At 45.9% G+C, this 16,420-nt stretch overlaps 1 protein-coding gene across 1 annotated transcript in view; it reads right to left on the bottom strand.

Moving 5' to 3' along the window:
- Nucleotides 1-16,420, bottom strand: part of LOC109916102 (dynein heavy chain domain-containing protein 1) — a 210,088-nt gene that overhangs the window by 142,264 nt on the left and 51,404 nt on the right. Inside the window, exons 6-10 of the mRNA XM_048597842.1 lie at nt 16,015-16,171; nt 9,614-9,865; nt 4,381-4,524; nt 3,368-3,533; nt 1,690-1,928 (exon numbers count right to left, since the gene is read on the bottom strand). Coding sequence (XP_048453799.1) covers nt 1,690-1,928; nt 3,368-3,533; nt 4,381-4,524; nt 9,614-9,865; nt 16,015-16,171 — 958 coding nt within the window. The remainder of the gene's footprint in view (nt 1-1,689; nt 1,929-3,367; nt 3,534-4,380; nt 4,525-9,613; nt 9,866-16,014; nt 16,172-16,420) is intronic.

Below are 16,420 nucleotides of genomic sequence, written 5' to 3'. Positions count from 1 at the left end.
CCCCCTCCTACAGCCCTGTGTACACTATCCCCCATCACTGACTGTACCCACCCACTTAATTCCCCTCCCACAGCCCTGTTCCCTCACAGGTTGACAGTGGAAAGGCAATGACAAGCATTTAAAGAGTGCATCGAGAATCTGCAACAACCATTCATTCCTGCCTGGTACAAAAATAACATTGGAAAGGCGGCCTGACTGTAGCAATCAAGGGAAAATAGGGATAATATTTAATCAAAGGAAGCACATGAATTGGTCTGAAAGAGCAGCAGACCTGGGGATGGGGAGCAGATTAAACTGCAGCAAAGGAGGATGAAGTGAGATATTAGTAAAGGGAGAGTATGAGAGTAAGCTTATGGAAACATAAGAACTGATTGTAAAAGCTTTTACAAGTATGTGAAGAGAGATAGATTGGTGAAGACAAATGTTGGTCCCTTACAGTCAGAAACAGGGGAACAAAGGGATGACTGACCAATTAAAGCCATATTTTGATTCTGTGTTCAAAAAGGGAGAACACAAATAAAGTCCCAAAAATGTTGGGGAAACAGGGTCTTGTCAGAAAGAGAAACTGAAGGGAAACACTATTAGTAGGGGAATGGTGTTGGGAAATTGATGGGATTGAAGGCTGATAAATCCCCAAGGCCTAGAAATCTACATCCCAGGGTACTCAAGGAAGTGGCTCTAGAAAAAGTGGATGCTTTGGTGGTTATCTTTCAAGATTCTTTAGACTCTGGAACAGATTGTGGGTTGCTAATGTAAACCCACCTTTCAAAATGGGAGACAAAGAAAAAATAAAAAATTACTGACCAGTGAGACTGATGTTGGGAGTGAGGAAAATGCTCAAGTCCATTATAAAATATTAAAAAGTAGGATTTTTGGAAAACAGTGGCAGGATTGGACAGAATTGACATGGATTTACAGAAGGGAAATCATCCTTGACAAATCTTTGAGGATGCAATTAGTAGAGGTGATAAGGTGGAGCCAGTGGATGTGGTCTATTTGGCCTTTCAGAAGGCTTTCAGCAATGTCCCACATAAGAGATTAATGTGTCAAATTAAAGTGCTTAGGATTGGGAGTAGAGTACTGAGATGGATAGAGAACTGGTTGGCAGACAGGAAACAAAGAGCAGGAATAAACGGGTGTTTTACCAAGTGGCAGGCAGTGACTAGTGGGACACTGCAGGGATCAGTGCTTGGACTCCAGCTATTCTCAATATATTTTAATGATTAGATGAGGGAACTAAACGTAATCTGTCCAAATTTGTAGATGACACAAAACTGGATGGGAGGGTGAGCTGTGAGGAGGATGCAAAGATGCTTCAGTGTGACTTGGACAGGCAGAGTGAGTGGCCAATGCATGGCAGATGTAGTCTAATATGGATAAATGTGAGGTTATCCAGGAAGGCAGATGATTATCTGAATGGTGATAGATTGGAAAAAGGGGAGGTGCAACGAGACCTGGGTATTCTTGTACACCAGTTGCTGAAGGTAAGCATTTAGGTGCAGCAGACGGTGAAGAAAGCAAAAGGTATGTTCATCTCCATAGAAAGCAAGAGAGAGAGATTTACTGACAGCAAGAGACAGTGCAGAGCAACAGAAAAACAGAGTTGGAGATGGACTCAGAGACACAAAGACAGAGAGAGAGTATGTGCCAAGACTGGGGCAGACCCAGACTGCTGACTGATATTCTTACCTTGATGAGGAGTTTTTGCTTCCTCTGGGCACTCTGTAGCTTCCTGTCTATTGTTAGCTCTGCCCTCAGAAGGTTGATGGGCATTGTGTTGAAATGAGCCTTCATCTGCTCCCCAGTGACCATCAGCCTTATGCTGTCCAGCGGCCCAAGCAGGACTGAGGGCCGTGGGATAGAGCACAATGGCTTAGAGATCAGATGCTGCGTGCTGTGACAGGGTCCAGTCTCTGCGTCTCCCGAACCTGTCAGGAGCAAGGGAAGAAAGTGCTACAGTTTCTATAACATCCATTTAATCCTCAGGACATCCCAAAGCAATTGACATCTGAAGATGTCTATTCAGTGGAGTCAGGGTCAGGGTGCAGGACACTTTCAGTTTTGGGTGCACCTACACTCGAGGGATGCAGAGGACCTCCAAGACATTTCGAAAGGGAGGGATAATTGCTGGCTTAGTCAGTGGTACCCACAACTCAGGAAAGAATCAAAAATGTTAAAAATACATTTAAACACAGCAGCCAATTTGAGTCCAGCATGCTCACACAAACAAGGGTAGTATGTTGGCTCACAGCATCAGAGACCTGGGTTCGATTCCACCCTTGTGTAACTCTCTGAGTGGAGTTTGTATATTCTCCCCATGTCTGCATGGGTTTCCTCTGAGTGCTCCGGTTTCCTCCCATAGATGCTAAATTGCCCTGAAGTGTCCAGGGATGTGTACTTTCCTCTGCAACCGGTGAAGGTGCATCATCTGTCCATTTACCTTAGTATCCAAGGGCCCAAACATACCTTTCAGGTGAAGCAACACTTCACCTGCACTTCCCAGAATCTAGTCTACTGCATTCGCTGCTCACAATGTGGTCTCCTCTACATTGGGGAAATGAAAAGTAGGCTGGCTGATCACCAAACACAACATTTACGTTCTACTCGTGAAAAAGACCCTGAACTACCCATTGCTGCCACTTTAACGTACCACCCTGTTCCCTGACCCACATCTCTGTCTCTGGCTTGCTGCAGTGTTCCAGTGAAGCTCAATGCAAGCTGGAAGAACAAAGCCTCATTTTCCGCTTGGGGACCCTGTGGCCCTCTGGACTCAATATCGAGTTCAATAATTTTAGGGCCTAAACTCTCCCATGTCCCAGCCCCCTACCCCACATACCAGGCCTTGTTACCACATAGCCCCTGTTGTTAGTCACTAACAGTCCCCATTAACAGCTATTCACCCTCCCAGCCTGATCGTTAACAACTCCTTTGCCTATCCAACTGCTCTTCTCTCTGTTCGTGCTCTATCCGATCATTTACTTCCTACCCCATACCCCTCCATATTTTCTGCATATGGACTGACGTTTTCCCAGTTACCATCAGTTCTGAGGAAGGGTCACCAGACCCGAAATGTTAACTTTGATTTTTTTCTTCACACATGCTGCCAGACCTGCTGAGCTTTTCCAGCAACTTCTGTTTTTGTACTTATCTTATATATTTCGCTCTCTCTCTCTCTCGCTCTCTCTCTCTTCCCCCCTCCACACTCACTAACTCACTCTCACCTTCCACACACTCTCTCCCTCTCTCTCTCTCCTTTCACTCTCTTCCTCTATTCTCCCACACTCCCTCCCTTTCTCTCGCTGTCAACACTCTCGTCTTCCAGCCACTCTCTCCCTCAACTTCCACTCCCTCTCACTTATTCACTCACCTTCCTCTCTCGGTCTTCCTCTTGCCTCCTGTTGGGTCCTGCACACATTACACACTGTCTCCGAAGGCTTGTTGGACCCAGTCTCGGGTGAGTCTTTGCTCCTAGTGACCCCCTGATTCTCCGGTCCAGGTTTTGAAAGGCCAGTATTCTGCGCAGACTCCACCACCTAAAGGACAATGTTCCACAGAGTGAGGGACCACCCAACCAACTGCGGCTCACACTCAGGTAGCTCCACAGCCCCTCTGTCCCATTGTCCCCTCTCCCCATCCCCCGTTTTGGGCCCTCATCCTTCTATCTGCTCCCTCTTACAGCCGTCATCACTGTCCCTCCCGCCCACTGACCCCCTCACTCCCTCCCTATCACTGCCCACACTCACTAACCCCACATCCAACCCAACCCACCCTCCCATTTCCTCCCTCACTACACCTCCCTCATTGCCTCCTCACTTGTCTGTTCCTCTCTCCATTCACATTACTGCTCACATCCACATAGCCCACGCACTAATCCTCTGACAGTGTGTTTTGCCTTCATTACTGACCCTCTGACAGTGCAGCACTCCCTCAGCACTAACCCTCCGACAGTGCGGCACTCCCTCAGCAATGACCCTCCGACAATGCAGCATTCCCTCAGTACTGACCCTCTGAGAGTGCAGAACTCTGTTAGATACGAGTCTAAAATGTCAGCTTTTCAATTTTTTGTGAAGTGTCATTTTGCCTTGAAGCCAAACCTTCTGACTTGAATGTCTAGCCATACACACTGCAATACCGTCTCCACCCAACTTCAAGATACAGTGCTGGAAGTCATTGCAAATGAAGTCTCTCTGATGTGTAGAAGACTCAACAATTTGTATGAGCACCAATATTTGTTAGCAGAGACAACTGGGCTGAATGGCCTCACCTTGGACTGGCACTGTTCCCTCCCTGGGTATGGAACTGTGGATGCAGTGTGTTAATGAGCACAGGGTGTAGGACTGAGCAATGGATGCAGAATTTTTCTGTGGTGTTCACACTCACTTTGAGGATGCTATCACCCACTGACTTCAGGATTTCCGTTATTTTTGTGAAGAGGACGGACCGAGTTGGGGACACAGTCATGTGGCCGTCAGCATCAAACACCAAGTGTACCTTCAGGAAAGCTGGCCTCTGTTCATTTGTGCTCTGTGAAACAACACAATGCAGCATTTGGAGCCTTCACCATTGGGCAATGCAATCCAAACATAATCCCCATTTACACCTTCCCCTCATGACCACCCCGCACCCCCCCACCAACCCCAAACACACACACACACACACAAACACACACATATTCGCACCTTGCCACACACTTTCCTGTACCTCCCATCAACACATATTCTCTCCCCACCCCACACCCACTCCCCCACCCCACACACATTGTCCCCCCCGTCCACATTTACTCCCCTCATCCAATATTACACACATTGTCATACCCACATGCTCCACACACATCTCTCCCCTCGCCCTGCAATGATTGGAATGACATCAGCCAGGTAAACCTTGCAGTTTATCAGTTCCCTGATTGGGGCCATTAACCTGGTTCAATCAGGGAGCCCTGGCTGACAGCTATAAACAGGAGTGTCAGGGGTCCTGTTCACTCTGGGAGTTGACTCTGACAAGGCTGTACCAGAGTCAAGGACTCTCTATCTGTAAATAAAGAGTCACTTAAGCACTGCCCTTACTGGATTTGCTTGTTACTAGTTCACTAGCCACATGGGTGTTACCTGGTGGTGGAAATGTTGAATAAAGTTTTTTTGCACGTGGTTTTACTTACTGAGCCACTGCACATAAACACTCACACACCACAGGTGATGTATGGAAAATAAGCACTACTGCTATGCAGTAGTAGTGTGGGGGGGAGGGGGGCAAAATAAAGGGTGACTTGGTGACAGGATATTGGCCTCTGTGGAGTTACTTCAGTGGTGATGAGAGTAAAGTATGTACTGAAGAAACTCGTTTGCAACAGTTGTTTCTGAGTTGGAGGTCTGGCATCATGCTGCTTTTGGGAAGCTTGACTCCGATTCTGCTCTGAACCTGGCAGCATGTAGACCTGTAGCTTTTTCAGTTATCAGGACCTAACTTTCCCAGAGGCACCAGATACTGAAACCTTTTAAGAGTTGACAGATTTAGTTCAGGAATATTACGAATTCAAGCCTCCCTTGATTCTGAGATGCAATCATTTTTACTTGACAAATTGAGAACCAGGAGAGTCTGTGTCAGGATTTTTGACGAGGTTAAGATGACTGGCAGAGGCATGTGACGTTGGTTTAACCCTCAGTAAAACACTGAGAGATCAGTTGGTATGTGGGATTAATGATGTAACCTTGCAAAAGTGCCTACTGGCTGAAGCCTAATTGAACTTCAAAGAGGCACTACAACTGGCTGTAACATTGGAAAATGCGGCATGTGGAGTATATGAGTTCCAGAGTATTCCAATGGAAGTGGATACCCTCACTACACCGACTGAACTCAGGGAACAACCATTTGAGTGAAGGCAATTGCATAGCCTCACTCAGGGTGTATCTGGAACACAGGGACTCTAGGTCAGCCCACAGCAAAACACAAAACAAAGCCAAGCCTAGGCTAAACGGTTAAAATTTTCTTCAGGATCCGGGCCGGCAAGCCATTGTAGTATGGTATGTGGACTCGAGACAGCAAGACTCCCCTTAGGCCTGAATTGAGTAAGAGAACTCACAGACCAATGCACACCCTGGAAAGTCTACTTCCATCTGGTTTGGAATAGTTAAACATCCAAACCAGAACCAATCAGAATAAACATCTGGTTAAATGGTCACCCGGTTCTAATAGAAGTCGATACTGTCTCAGACTTTTCAGCGGTTGCAGACCAGTCTCTAAAAACATTCGCTCTGGATTCTGCCTCTTAAGTTTGTGCAAGACCTCAGCTAGACCGAGAACCTATACCGGGGAAGTGTTACAGCTTAAGTGTGAAACTTCGGTTGCTGTCTCTTATGAGAAGCAGCTGGTTCAGTTACCACTGATTGTCGTAAAAGGCTCGGTCCCAAGTTTGATGGGGTGGAATTGGTTGAGAAAGATTCACCTTGATTGGCTCAATGTTTTGCAATTAGAAAATGGCTGCCTGAGTGAAGTCCTAACAAAATACCCAGAAGGTTTTCAGGAAGGTCTAGGGACTATCAGAGGAGCCAAGACCATCTTGCACGTTGATCAGGAAGCAACTCCACGATTCTGCAAGGCTCTCCCAGTGCCATTGCCCTATGGGCAAAAGTAGGGGCAGAATTTAGGAGGCTGGAAAGCGAAGGAGTCATCAAACCCGTACAGTTTGTGGAATGGCCCTAGCACCAGTCATACCGATTGTGAAACCCAATGGGTTGGTTTGTCTTTGTGGGGATTTTAAACAAACGGTAAACTGCTTTTCACAGCTGGATAAATATCCAATTCCTGGCACCAAGGATTTATAAACAAAGCTGGCAGTGAGACTGTCCTTCACGAAGCTGGACATGAGCCATGTGTACTTGAACTTACTACTTGCGACTAGATGAAGATTCCAAGATGTACGCTACAGTTCATATCCGTAAAGGTTAATATCAATTTGCAAGACTGCCATTTGGGGTATTGTCAGCTTGAGCAATTTTCCAACTAATGGTGGAGAACATTTTACAAGGTCTACCCCAGGTCACCATTTATCTAGATGATGTGCTAAGGGAACAGTCAATAAAGAGCACTTAGAGAACTTGGATGTAGTCCTTAGACGTTTCTTAAGTTTTCCTCATTGACTCTTCCCTGTTATTAGCACATCATCTGGATAAACAGTAGACCTTGTAAATCGTTCTCCACCGTCAGCTGGAAAATTGCACAGGCGGGCGTATCCTTTAGAAATGTGTGCTCCAGGCACCCCAAGTGACCTATTTGGGCTACAGAGTCAACAAGACAGGGTTATACCCATTGGAAGATAAAGTGAGAGCGATCAAAGGTGTCCCAGCTCCCAGATCTGTACAGAAGCTTAGCTTTTTCCTTGGGCTGGTGAATTATTACAGAAAGTTCATACATAACCTAGTCTCCATCCTGGCACCATAGCATCAGCTGTTAAAAAAGAGTCAGCCTTGGTAAAAGTCAGGTAGCCACGCCATAGCTTTCAGGGAAGTGAAGAAACAGCTGTCATCGTCTAAGGTGGTGGCACACTATGATCCCAAGAGAGATCAGATATTGATGTGCCAAGTTTCCCTGTAAGGCACTGGGGCAGTATTGGCTCATAGGTTTCCCAAGGGAGAGGAATGCCCAGTAGCGTATGAACATAGAACATAGAATATAGAACATAGAACAGTACAGCACAGTACAAGCCCTTTGGCCCACGATGTTGTGCCTACTCTAAGATCAAACTACCCTGCATACCCTTCATTTTACTATCATCCATGTGCCTATCCAAGAGTCGCTGAAATGTCCCTAATGTATCTGACTCCACTACCACCACCGGCAGTGCCTTCCACACACCCACCACCCTCTGTGTAAAGAACCTACCTCTGACATTTCCCCTATATCTTCCTCCCATCACCTTAAAATTATGCCCCGTCGTGATAGCCATTTTGGCCCTGGGAAAAAGTCTCTGCTATCCACTCAGATCCAGGACATCTCTGCAGGAGTTCCTCAGGGTAGTGTCCTAGGCCCAACCATCTACAACTGCTTCATCAATGACCTTCCCTCCATCATAAGGTCAGAAGTGGGGATGTTTGCTGATGATTGCACAATGTTCAGCACCATTCGTGACTCCTCAGATACTGAAGCAGTCCGTGTTCACATGCAACAAGATCTGGACAATATCCAGGCTTGGGCTGAGAAGTGGCAACTAACATTCATGCAACAACACTCAAGAAGCTTGACACCATCCAGGACAAAGCAGCCTGCTTGCTTGGCACCACATCAAAAAGCATCCACTCCCTCCACCGACGCTCAGTAGCAGCAGTGTGTACTACCTACAACATAGAAACATAGAAGATAGGAGCAGGAGGAGACCATTCGGCCCTTTGAACGTGCTGTGCCATTCTTCATGATCACGGCTGATCATCCAACTCAATAGCCTAATCCTGCTTTCTCCCCATAAACTTTGATCCCATTCACTCCAAGTGCTATATCCAGCTGCCTCTTGAACACATTCAATGTTTTGGCATCAACTACTTCCTGTGGTAATGAGTTCCACAGGCTCACCACTCTTTGGGTGAAGAATTGTCTTCTCATCTCCGTCCTAAATTGTCTACCCCGAATCCTCATACTGTGGCCCCTGGTTCTGGACAAGATGCACTGCAGAAACTCACCAAAGATCCTCAGACTGCACCTTCCAAACTCATGATCACTTCCTTCTAGGAGGACAAGGGCAGCAGATACATGAGAACATCACCATTTTCAAGATCCCCTCCAAGCCATTCACCATCCTGACTTGGAAATATATCACCATTCCTTCAATGTCACTGGGTCGAATTCCTGGAATTCCCTCCCTAATGGCATTGTGGGTCAACCCACAGCAGGTGGACTGCAGCAGTTCAAGAAGGCAGCTCACCACCACCTTCTGAAGGGCAACTTGGGATGGGCAATAAATGCTGGCCAGCCAGCGATACCAACATCCCACAAATGAATAAATAAATAAATATATCTTGCTGGCCATTGGGAAGCCTATAGTATAACCAACATCATAGTGATTGCACCTTTCTTATTCCTAAATTCTACCCATGTTGCGCACTGGATGAACCCTCCAAGATGTCCTCTCTTACTGCAGCCTTGATGCTCTCTTTAATCAGTAACTCCCCCCACCTCATTTACATCCCTCTCTTTCATACCTGAAACATCAAAACCTGGAACACTGAGATGTCAGGCCTGACTCTCTCTCAACCAAGTTTCTGTAATGGCTGCAACATCATATTTCCAGGCTCTAAGTTCATCTGTCTTACCTTCAGACTGCAGTGTTCATTAACCTGGCCCTACCTGCTATTCCTATTAGAATTACTTGACTTAACCTCTATTTTCTCTTCAATTACTCCATATGCTGGCTTGCTGCTCTGTTTTCCAGCTTCCCTGCCATTGGAGTTGAGTTGAGTTGAGACCACAATGAGATCATCCATTACCTCAGTGAATGACAAAGCAGGCCCAAGGGGCAGAAGGGCAGAACTAAAATCAGGATATTTAAGAATTCAAGGCCTGCAGAGTTTGTGGAGGGCTGTGAGACTGCAGGAAATTACAGACACCCAGCAGTTTGTTCTCCACTTACCTGCAAAACATGTTGGACAAAATTTTGGACCTCGCCTTGGGCCACAGTGATGAGATTCTGCACTGTCATGTGATTGACCAGAGCTCCTAGACGGCCCAGACTCTGAACCACCTGCTCGGCCTCTTGCAGGCGTTTCTCAGCCACCTCCTGCTTTTCTCGCTGCACATGCAGAGACTCCTTCAGGAAGTTGGCTTCTATTAACTCCAGCTGTGTTCTACAGTCTCGAATAATCTTGTAAGTGTCCTCACGTACCTGCATCACCAACAACAACAACGATGTGACTCTAACTGCCATGGTGTTGAGAAGCATGGCAGAGTTAAACTAAGAGGAGGTTAGGAAGTTTTGAGGTTGCAGAAGCTGCTGTCAAAGTGCATTAGAGAGTAAATGACTGTTATAGTCTTCATGGAGATGTGGATTAGAGCTGACACTCTCCACAAAGGATTGTTAGGGACTATTATTTCAAACAGGGCTCAGCTTGGATGAAGACAATTCAAGATCAACAGAGGATTTAAGGCAGTATTCTGCATGAAGGTGAGGATTAGAGGATGAAGATTAAAGCAGGTGTATTTTGGGGTTATATAGAATTAGAGCAGCAGTTACATGGTTTTTGAGACTCAGAAATATTAACGTGTTTTGGGGTCCATTTACATCCATCATAGCTATAGAACATATCCAGACAGAGGGCTGACAGAATGCACTCTCATCACCACATAGAATATTCGAATCACAGGATTGGTACATACTCTTTCTCTTGCAAACTGTTTTCTCCTTGGATAGTTATCCAATTCCCTGTTGAAAACTTCAGTTGACCCTGCCTCCTCCACACTCTCAGACAGTACATTCCAGACCCTAACCACTTGAGTGAACCTGCCTCCCCCACACTCTCAGACAGTACATTCCAGATTCTAATCATTTGAAGGAACCTGCCTCCTCCACATTTTACTATCTTCCATGTGCCTATCCAAGAGTCGCTTAAATGTCCCTAAAGTATCTGACTCCACTACCACTGCCGGCAGCACATTCCACACACCCACCACTCTCTGTGTGAAGAACCTACCTCTGACATCTCCCCTGTACCTTCCTCTAATCACCTTAAAATTATGCCCCCTCGTGATAGCCATTTCCGCCCTGGGAAAATATCTCTGGCTATCCACTCTAACTATGCCTCTCATCATCTTGTACACCTCTATCAAGTCACCTCTCATCCTTCTTCGCTCCAATGAGAAAAGCCATGAGACCATAAAACCATAAGACACAGGAGCAGAAATTAGGCCTTTCGGCCCAGTGAGTCTGCTCCGCCATTCAATCATGGCTGATAAACTCCTCAACCCCATTCTCCCGCTTTTTCCCCGTAAACCTTGATCCCCTTGATAATCAAGAACCTATCTATTTCAGACTTAAATGTACTCAATGACCTGGCCTCCACAGTCTTCTGTGGCAGTGAATTCCATAGATTCACCACTCTCTGGCTGAAGAAGTGTCTTCTTATCTCCGTCCTAAAAGGTCTCCCCTTTACTCTAAGGCTGTGTCCTCGGGTCCTAGTATTTCCTACAAATGCAAACATCTTCCCAACATCCACTCTGTCCAGGCCATTCAGTATTCTGTAAGTTGCAATTAGATCCCCCCTCATCCTTCTAAATTCCAATGACTATAGCCCTAGCTCCCTCATCCTTTCCTCATAAGACCTGCTCACCAGTCCAGGCAGCATCCTGGTAAATCTCCTCTGCACCCTCTCTAAAGCTTCCACATCTTTCCTATAATGAGGCGACGAGAACTGAACACAATATTCCAAGTGTGGTCTAACCAGGGTTTTATAAAGCTGCAACATAACCTCACGGCTCTTAAACTCAATTCCCCTGCCAAAGAAAGCCAACACACCATATGCCTTCTTTACAACCCTATCAACTTGGGTCGCAACTTTGAGGGATCAATGGACGTGGACCCCAAGATCCCTCTGTTCCTCCACACTGCCAAGAATCCTGCCATTAACCCTGTATTCTGCATTCGAATTCCACCTTCCAAAATGAATCACTTCACACTTTTCTGGGTTGAATTCCATCTGCCACTTCTTTGCCCAGCTCTGCATCCTGTCAATGTCCCGTTGCAACCTACAACAGCCCTCCAGACTATCCACAACTCCACCAACCTTCGTGTCATTGGCAAACTTACTAAACCACCCTTCCACTTCCTCATCCAAGTTATTTATAAAGATCACAAAGAGCAGAGGTCCCAGAACAGATCCCTGCGGAACACCACTGGTCACTGAGCTCCAGGCTGAATACTTTCTATCTTTGGAATTCTTTGAGGACATTACTTGCATGGTGGACAATGGGGAACCTGTGGATGTGGTGTATCTGGATTTCCAGAAGGCATTTGACAAGGTGCCACACCAAAGGCTACTACATAAGATAAAGTTCCACGGTATTACAGGTAATGTATTGGCAATGATAGAGGATTGGTTGCCCAGTAGAAAGCAAAGAGTAGGGGTAAATGGGTGTTTTTCTGGTTGGCCATCAGTGGCTAGTGGTGTGCCTCAGGGATCAGTGTTGGGACCGCAATTGTTTACAATTTACATAGATGATTAGGAGTTGGGGACTAAGTGTGGTGTGTCAAAATTTGCAGATGACACGAAGGTGAGTGGTAGAGCAAAGTGTGCAGAAGACACTGAAAGTCTGCAGAGGGATATAGATAGTCTAACTGAGTGGGCAAAGGTCTGGCAGATGGAGTACAATGTTGATAAGTGTGAGGTCATCCATTTTGGTACGAACAACAGGAAAATGGACTATGTTTTAAATGGTAAAAAATTGCAGCACGCTGCTGTGCAGAGGGACTTGGGTGTCCTTGTGCATGAATCGCTAAAAGTAGGATTGCAGGTGCAGCAGGTAATTAAAAAGGCAAATGGAATTTTGTCTGCCATTGCTCAAGGGATGGAGTTGAAAAACAGGGAGGCTATGCTGCAGCTGTATAGAGTCCTGGTGAGGCCACACCTGGAGTACAGTTTTGGTCTCCTTACTTGAGAAGAGATATACTAGCACTGGAGATTCACTTGGTTGATTCCAGAGTTGAGAGGGTTGGATTACGAGGAGAGACTGAGTAGACTGGGATTATACTCATTGGAATTCAGAAGAATGAGGGGAGATCTTATAGAAACATATAAGATTATGAAAGGAATAAATAAGGTGGAGGCAGGGAGGTTGTTTCCGCTAGCAGGTGAAACTAGGACTAGAGGGCATTGCCTCAAAATAAAGGGAAGCAGATGTAGGACTGAGGTCAGGAGGAACTTCTTCACCCAAAGGGTTGTGAATCTGTGGAATTCCCTGCCCAGTGAAGCGGTTGAAGCTACTTCGCTGAATGTTTTTAAGGCAAGACTAGATAAATTTTTGAACAGTAAAGGAATTACGGGTTATGGTGAGTGGGCGGGTAAGTGGAGCTGAGTCTCAAAAAGATCAGCCATGATCTTATTAAATGGCGGGGCAGGCTCGAGGGGCCAGATGGCCTACTCCTGCTCCTAGTTCTTATGTTCTTATCTACTACCACCCTCTGTCTTAGAACAGCCAATTCTGTATCCAGACAGCCAAATTTCCCTGAATCCCAGCCTCCTTACTTTCTGAACGAGGGGAACCTTATCAAATGTCTTGCTAAAATCCATATACACCACATCTACTGCTCTACCTTCATCAATGTATTTTGTTACATCCTCAAAGAATTCAGTAAGGCTTGTGAGGCATGACCTGCCCCTCACAAACCCACGCTGACTATTTCTAATCAAACTGTGCTTTTCCAAATAATCGTAAATATTATCTCTCAGAATCCTCTTCAATAATTTGCCCACCACAGAAGTAATGGTCTGTAATTCCCAGGATTATCTGAATTCCCTTTCATGAACAAGGGAATAACATTTGCCAACCTCCAATCATCTGGTACTACTCCAGTCTATCCTCATGTTTTTCAAAATTTCTAGCACATCCTCCTTCCTAACATCAACCTGTTCGAGCATATCAGCCTGTTTCATGCTGTCCTCACAAACTACAAGGTCCCTCTCACTGGTGAATACTGAAGCAAAGTATTCACTGGGGTCTTCCCCACCTCCTCCGACTCCAGGCACAAATTCCCTCCACTATGCCTGATCGGCTGTACCCTCACTCTGGCCATCCTCAAGGGTCAAGAGGTTTAGAGGAGATGTGAGGAAAAATCTATTCACCCAGAGGGTAGTAGGAATCTGGAACTCACCGCCTGTAAGGGTGGGAGAGGCAGAAACTCTCATAACAGAAAGTATTCAGATGGGTACTTGTAATGCCAAGACAGACAAGGCTATAGGGCAAACCATAGAACAGAATCATTGAATCATAGAATCTTACAGTACAGAAGGGGGCCTCTTGACCACTGTGTCCACTGAGCAATCCAGCTATTCCCACTCTCCAACCATATCTCCATAGCTCTCTAACTTCATCATTTCCAGCCAAATGCTGGAAAATGGGATTAGAGTAGTTTGATGGTTGCTTTTGACCACCACAGCTTTAATGGGTCAAAGAGCCTTTTTCCATGTTGAAGATTCTTTGACTCTATGATGGGCCAAGAGGCCTCATTCTGCATTATAACAATTCTATGATTTAAGGTTCTTGACTCAATTTGTAGCTCGGGTTGTGGATGCCGTGGTTGGTTCGCTCACTGAACTGGTTCATTAGTTCGCAGACGTTTCATTACCCTGCTGGGCAACATCATCAGTGCAGCCTCCGATGAAGCACTGTTGTGTAGTAGTACCCCTCAGACCCATAGTCTCACTTCCAGGGACACCAAGGAATTATAACGAAGACTAAAGCACCTCATCAGCAAGTCACTCCACTCAATCCACTCAGCCCAGGAGTTCCTCAAATCCCTCAAAGACATAAGAATAGACGAGGATGAGACCATGGTGTCCTTTGACATTACCGCCCTAGTCACAGCGATTGACATACCATTGGCAAGAGAAACACTAGCAACACTTCTAAAGGAATGAGATCCAAGTGACACCATCTCCACAGACAACATGCTGAAATTACTGGACCTATGCCTCACGACCCACTTTACCTTTAATGGTCAAATCTATGAATGAATCAACGGGACACCCATGAGATCACCTGTTTCCGGACTAATAGCAGAAGCGGTGATGCAGAGACTCGAAAGCATGGCCCTTCCGCAGATCCAACCTAAGCTATGGATCCAATACGTGGACAACACTTTCGTCATCATTAAACGGACTAAACTAGAGGAGACGCACAAACTAATAAACAACACTCTCACCGGCATCAAATTCACCAGGGAAGAAGAAAAGAACGAACAGCTCCCATTTCTGGACATGATGGTAGAACGCAGGACCAACGGGGAATACCTGACAAAGGTACACAGAAAGGCCACACATACGGATCAAGTCCTGAAATTCAACAGTAATGACCACAACACCCACAAATGAAGTTGCGTAAAAACACTATTTAAACAAGTGACAACACACTGTAGCAACCCGGAACTACGCCAAAACAAAGAAGAATACCTCCACCAAGTATTTACGGACAACGGATACCCAAACAGCTGGCTCCGATGATGCCTATAATACAAACAACAGGAAGATACAGTACACCCTGAAACACTCGTCACGTTACCATACATCAAGAACATATCCAAACTGACCACAAGACCCCTATGATCATTGGGCATCAGAGTGGCACACAAACCTACAGCAACCTTACGCCAACTGCTAACTCGAACCAAAGACCCCTTACCCACTATGGACAGAACCAACGTGATATACAAGATTCCATGCAAAGACTGCAACCAACATTACATTGGACAGACAGGAAGGAAACTGACCACAAAAATACACGAACACCAACTAGCAATAAAAAGACATGACCAGTACTCACTCGGCTCCATTCACACGGGTAAGGAGAACCACCAGATTGATGGGACAACATCAGGATCCTAGGACTGGCCAAACAGAGAAAAGCACGGGAATTTCTAGAGGGCTGATTCTCCACCAAGAAGGCCATCAATAAAAAACCCTTTATATACACCACTGCGAAGGAAAACCGGAAATGAGGTAATCAAATCCAACGGACCCCAGAGTTTAAATACCAGGCGGCAAAATACACAGCACTTCATCGGAGGCTGCACTGATGATGTTACCCAACAGGGTAATGAAACATCTGCAGAACAACGAACCAGCTCGGCAAGCCAACCAACCACAAAATTCTATGATTTTGTGACAAAAGGACAAGTGCAGCAGATAAAAGGGAACCTCATTTCCTGCACATTTCCCTCCAAACCTCATGGGTTCCTGACTTGACATTGGTGTTGTGGGTGTGTGCTGGTGCAGTGAGTGTGCAGTGATGCAGCAACTTGATCTGGTGTTACGAGTATGCATATACCATCTGGAGAATAATGTTGCAGTAATTGAAGAATTTCTCCAGTAAGTTGCAGGCCTCGGTGGTCCTGTGACTGTGGTGCTGCAGGAACTCGTCTAGAGTGTAAGGTTCAGTCACATCTATAGGAAGCCAGTGCACTTGTTGCAGCTCTTGTATCAGCCTGGAAAGAGAAACAGAGTCCGTTACACGGCTTAACCATGAGATTTCCTGAAGACACTGATTGTTCTTGGTGGAGAGGATGGGAGAGTAAAAGGTAGGACAGTTGATGAGAGGTGGCAGATGTTTAAGGAGATACTCAATTGCTCCCAACTAAAATACATTCCAGAAAGGAAGGGAGATTGTAAGACGGGGAGAAAACATCCATGGCTGTGCAAGGAAGTTGTAGACAATATAAAGACAAAACCTAAAG

This window comes from Rhincodon typus, chromosome 6, assembly GCF_021869965.1.
Source record: "Rhincodon typus isolate 14 chromosome 6, sRhiTyp1.1, whole genome shotgun sequence".
Lineage (NCBI taxonomy): Eukaryota > Metazoa > Chordata > Chondrichthyes > Orectolobiformes > Rhincodontidae > Rhincodon > Rhincodon typus.
The sequence above is the reverse complement of the archived record's forward strand: the minus strand, read 5'-3'. Positions and strand labels throughout refer to the sequence as shown.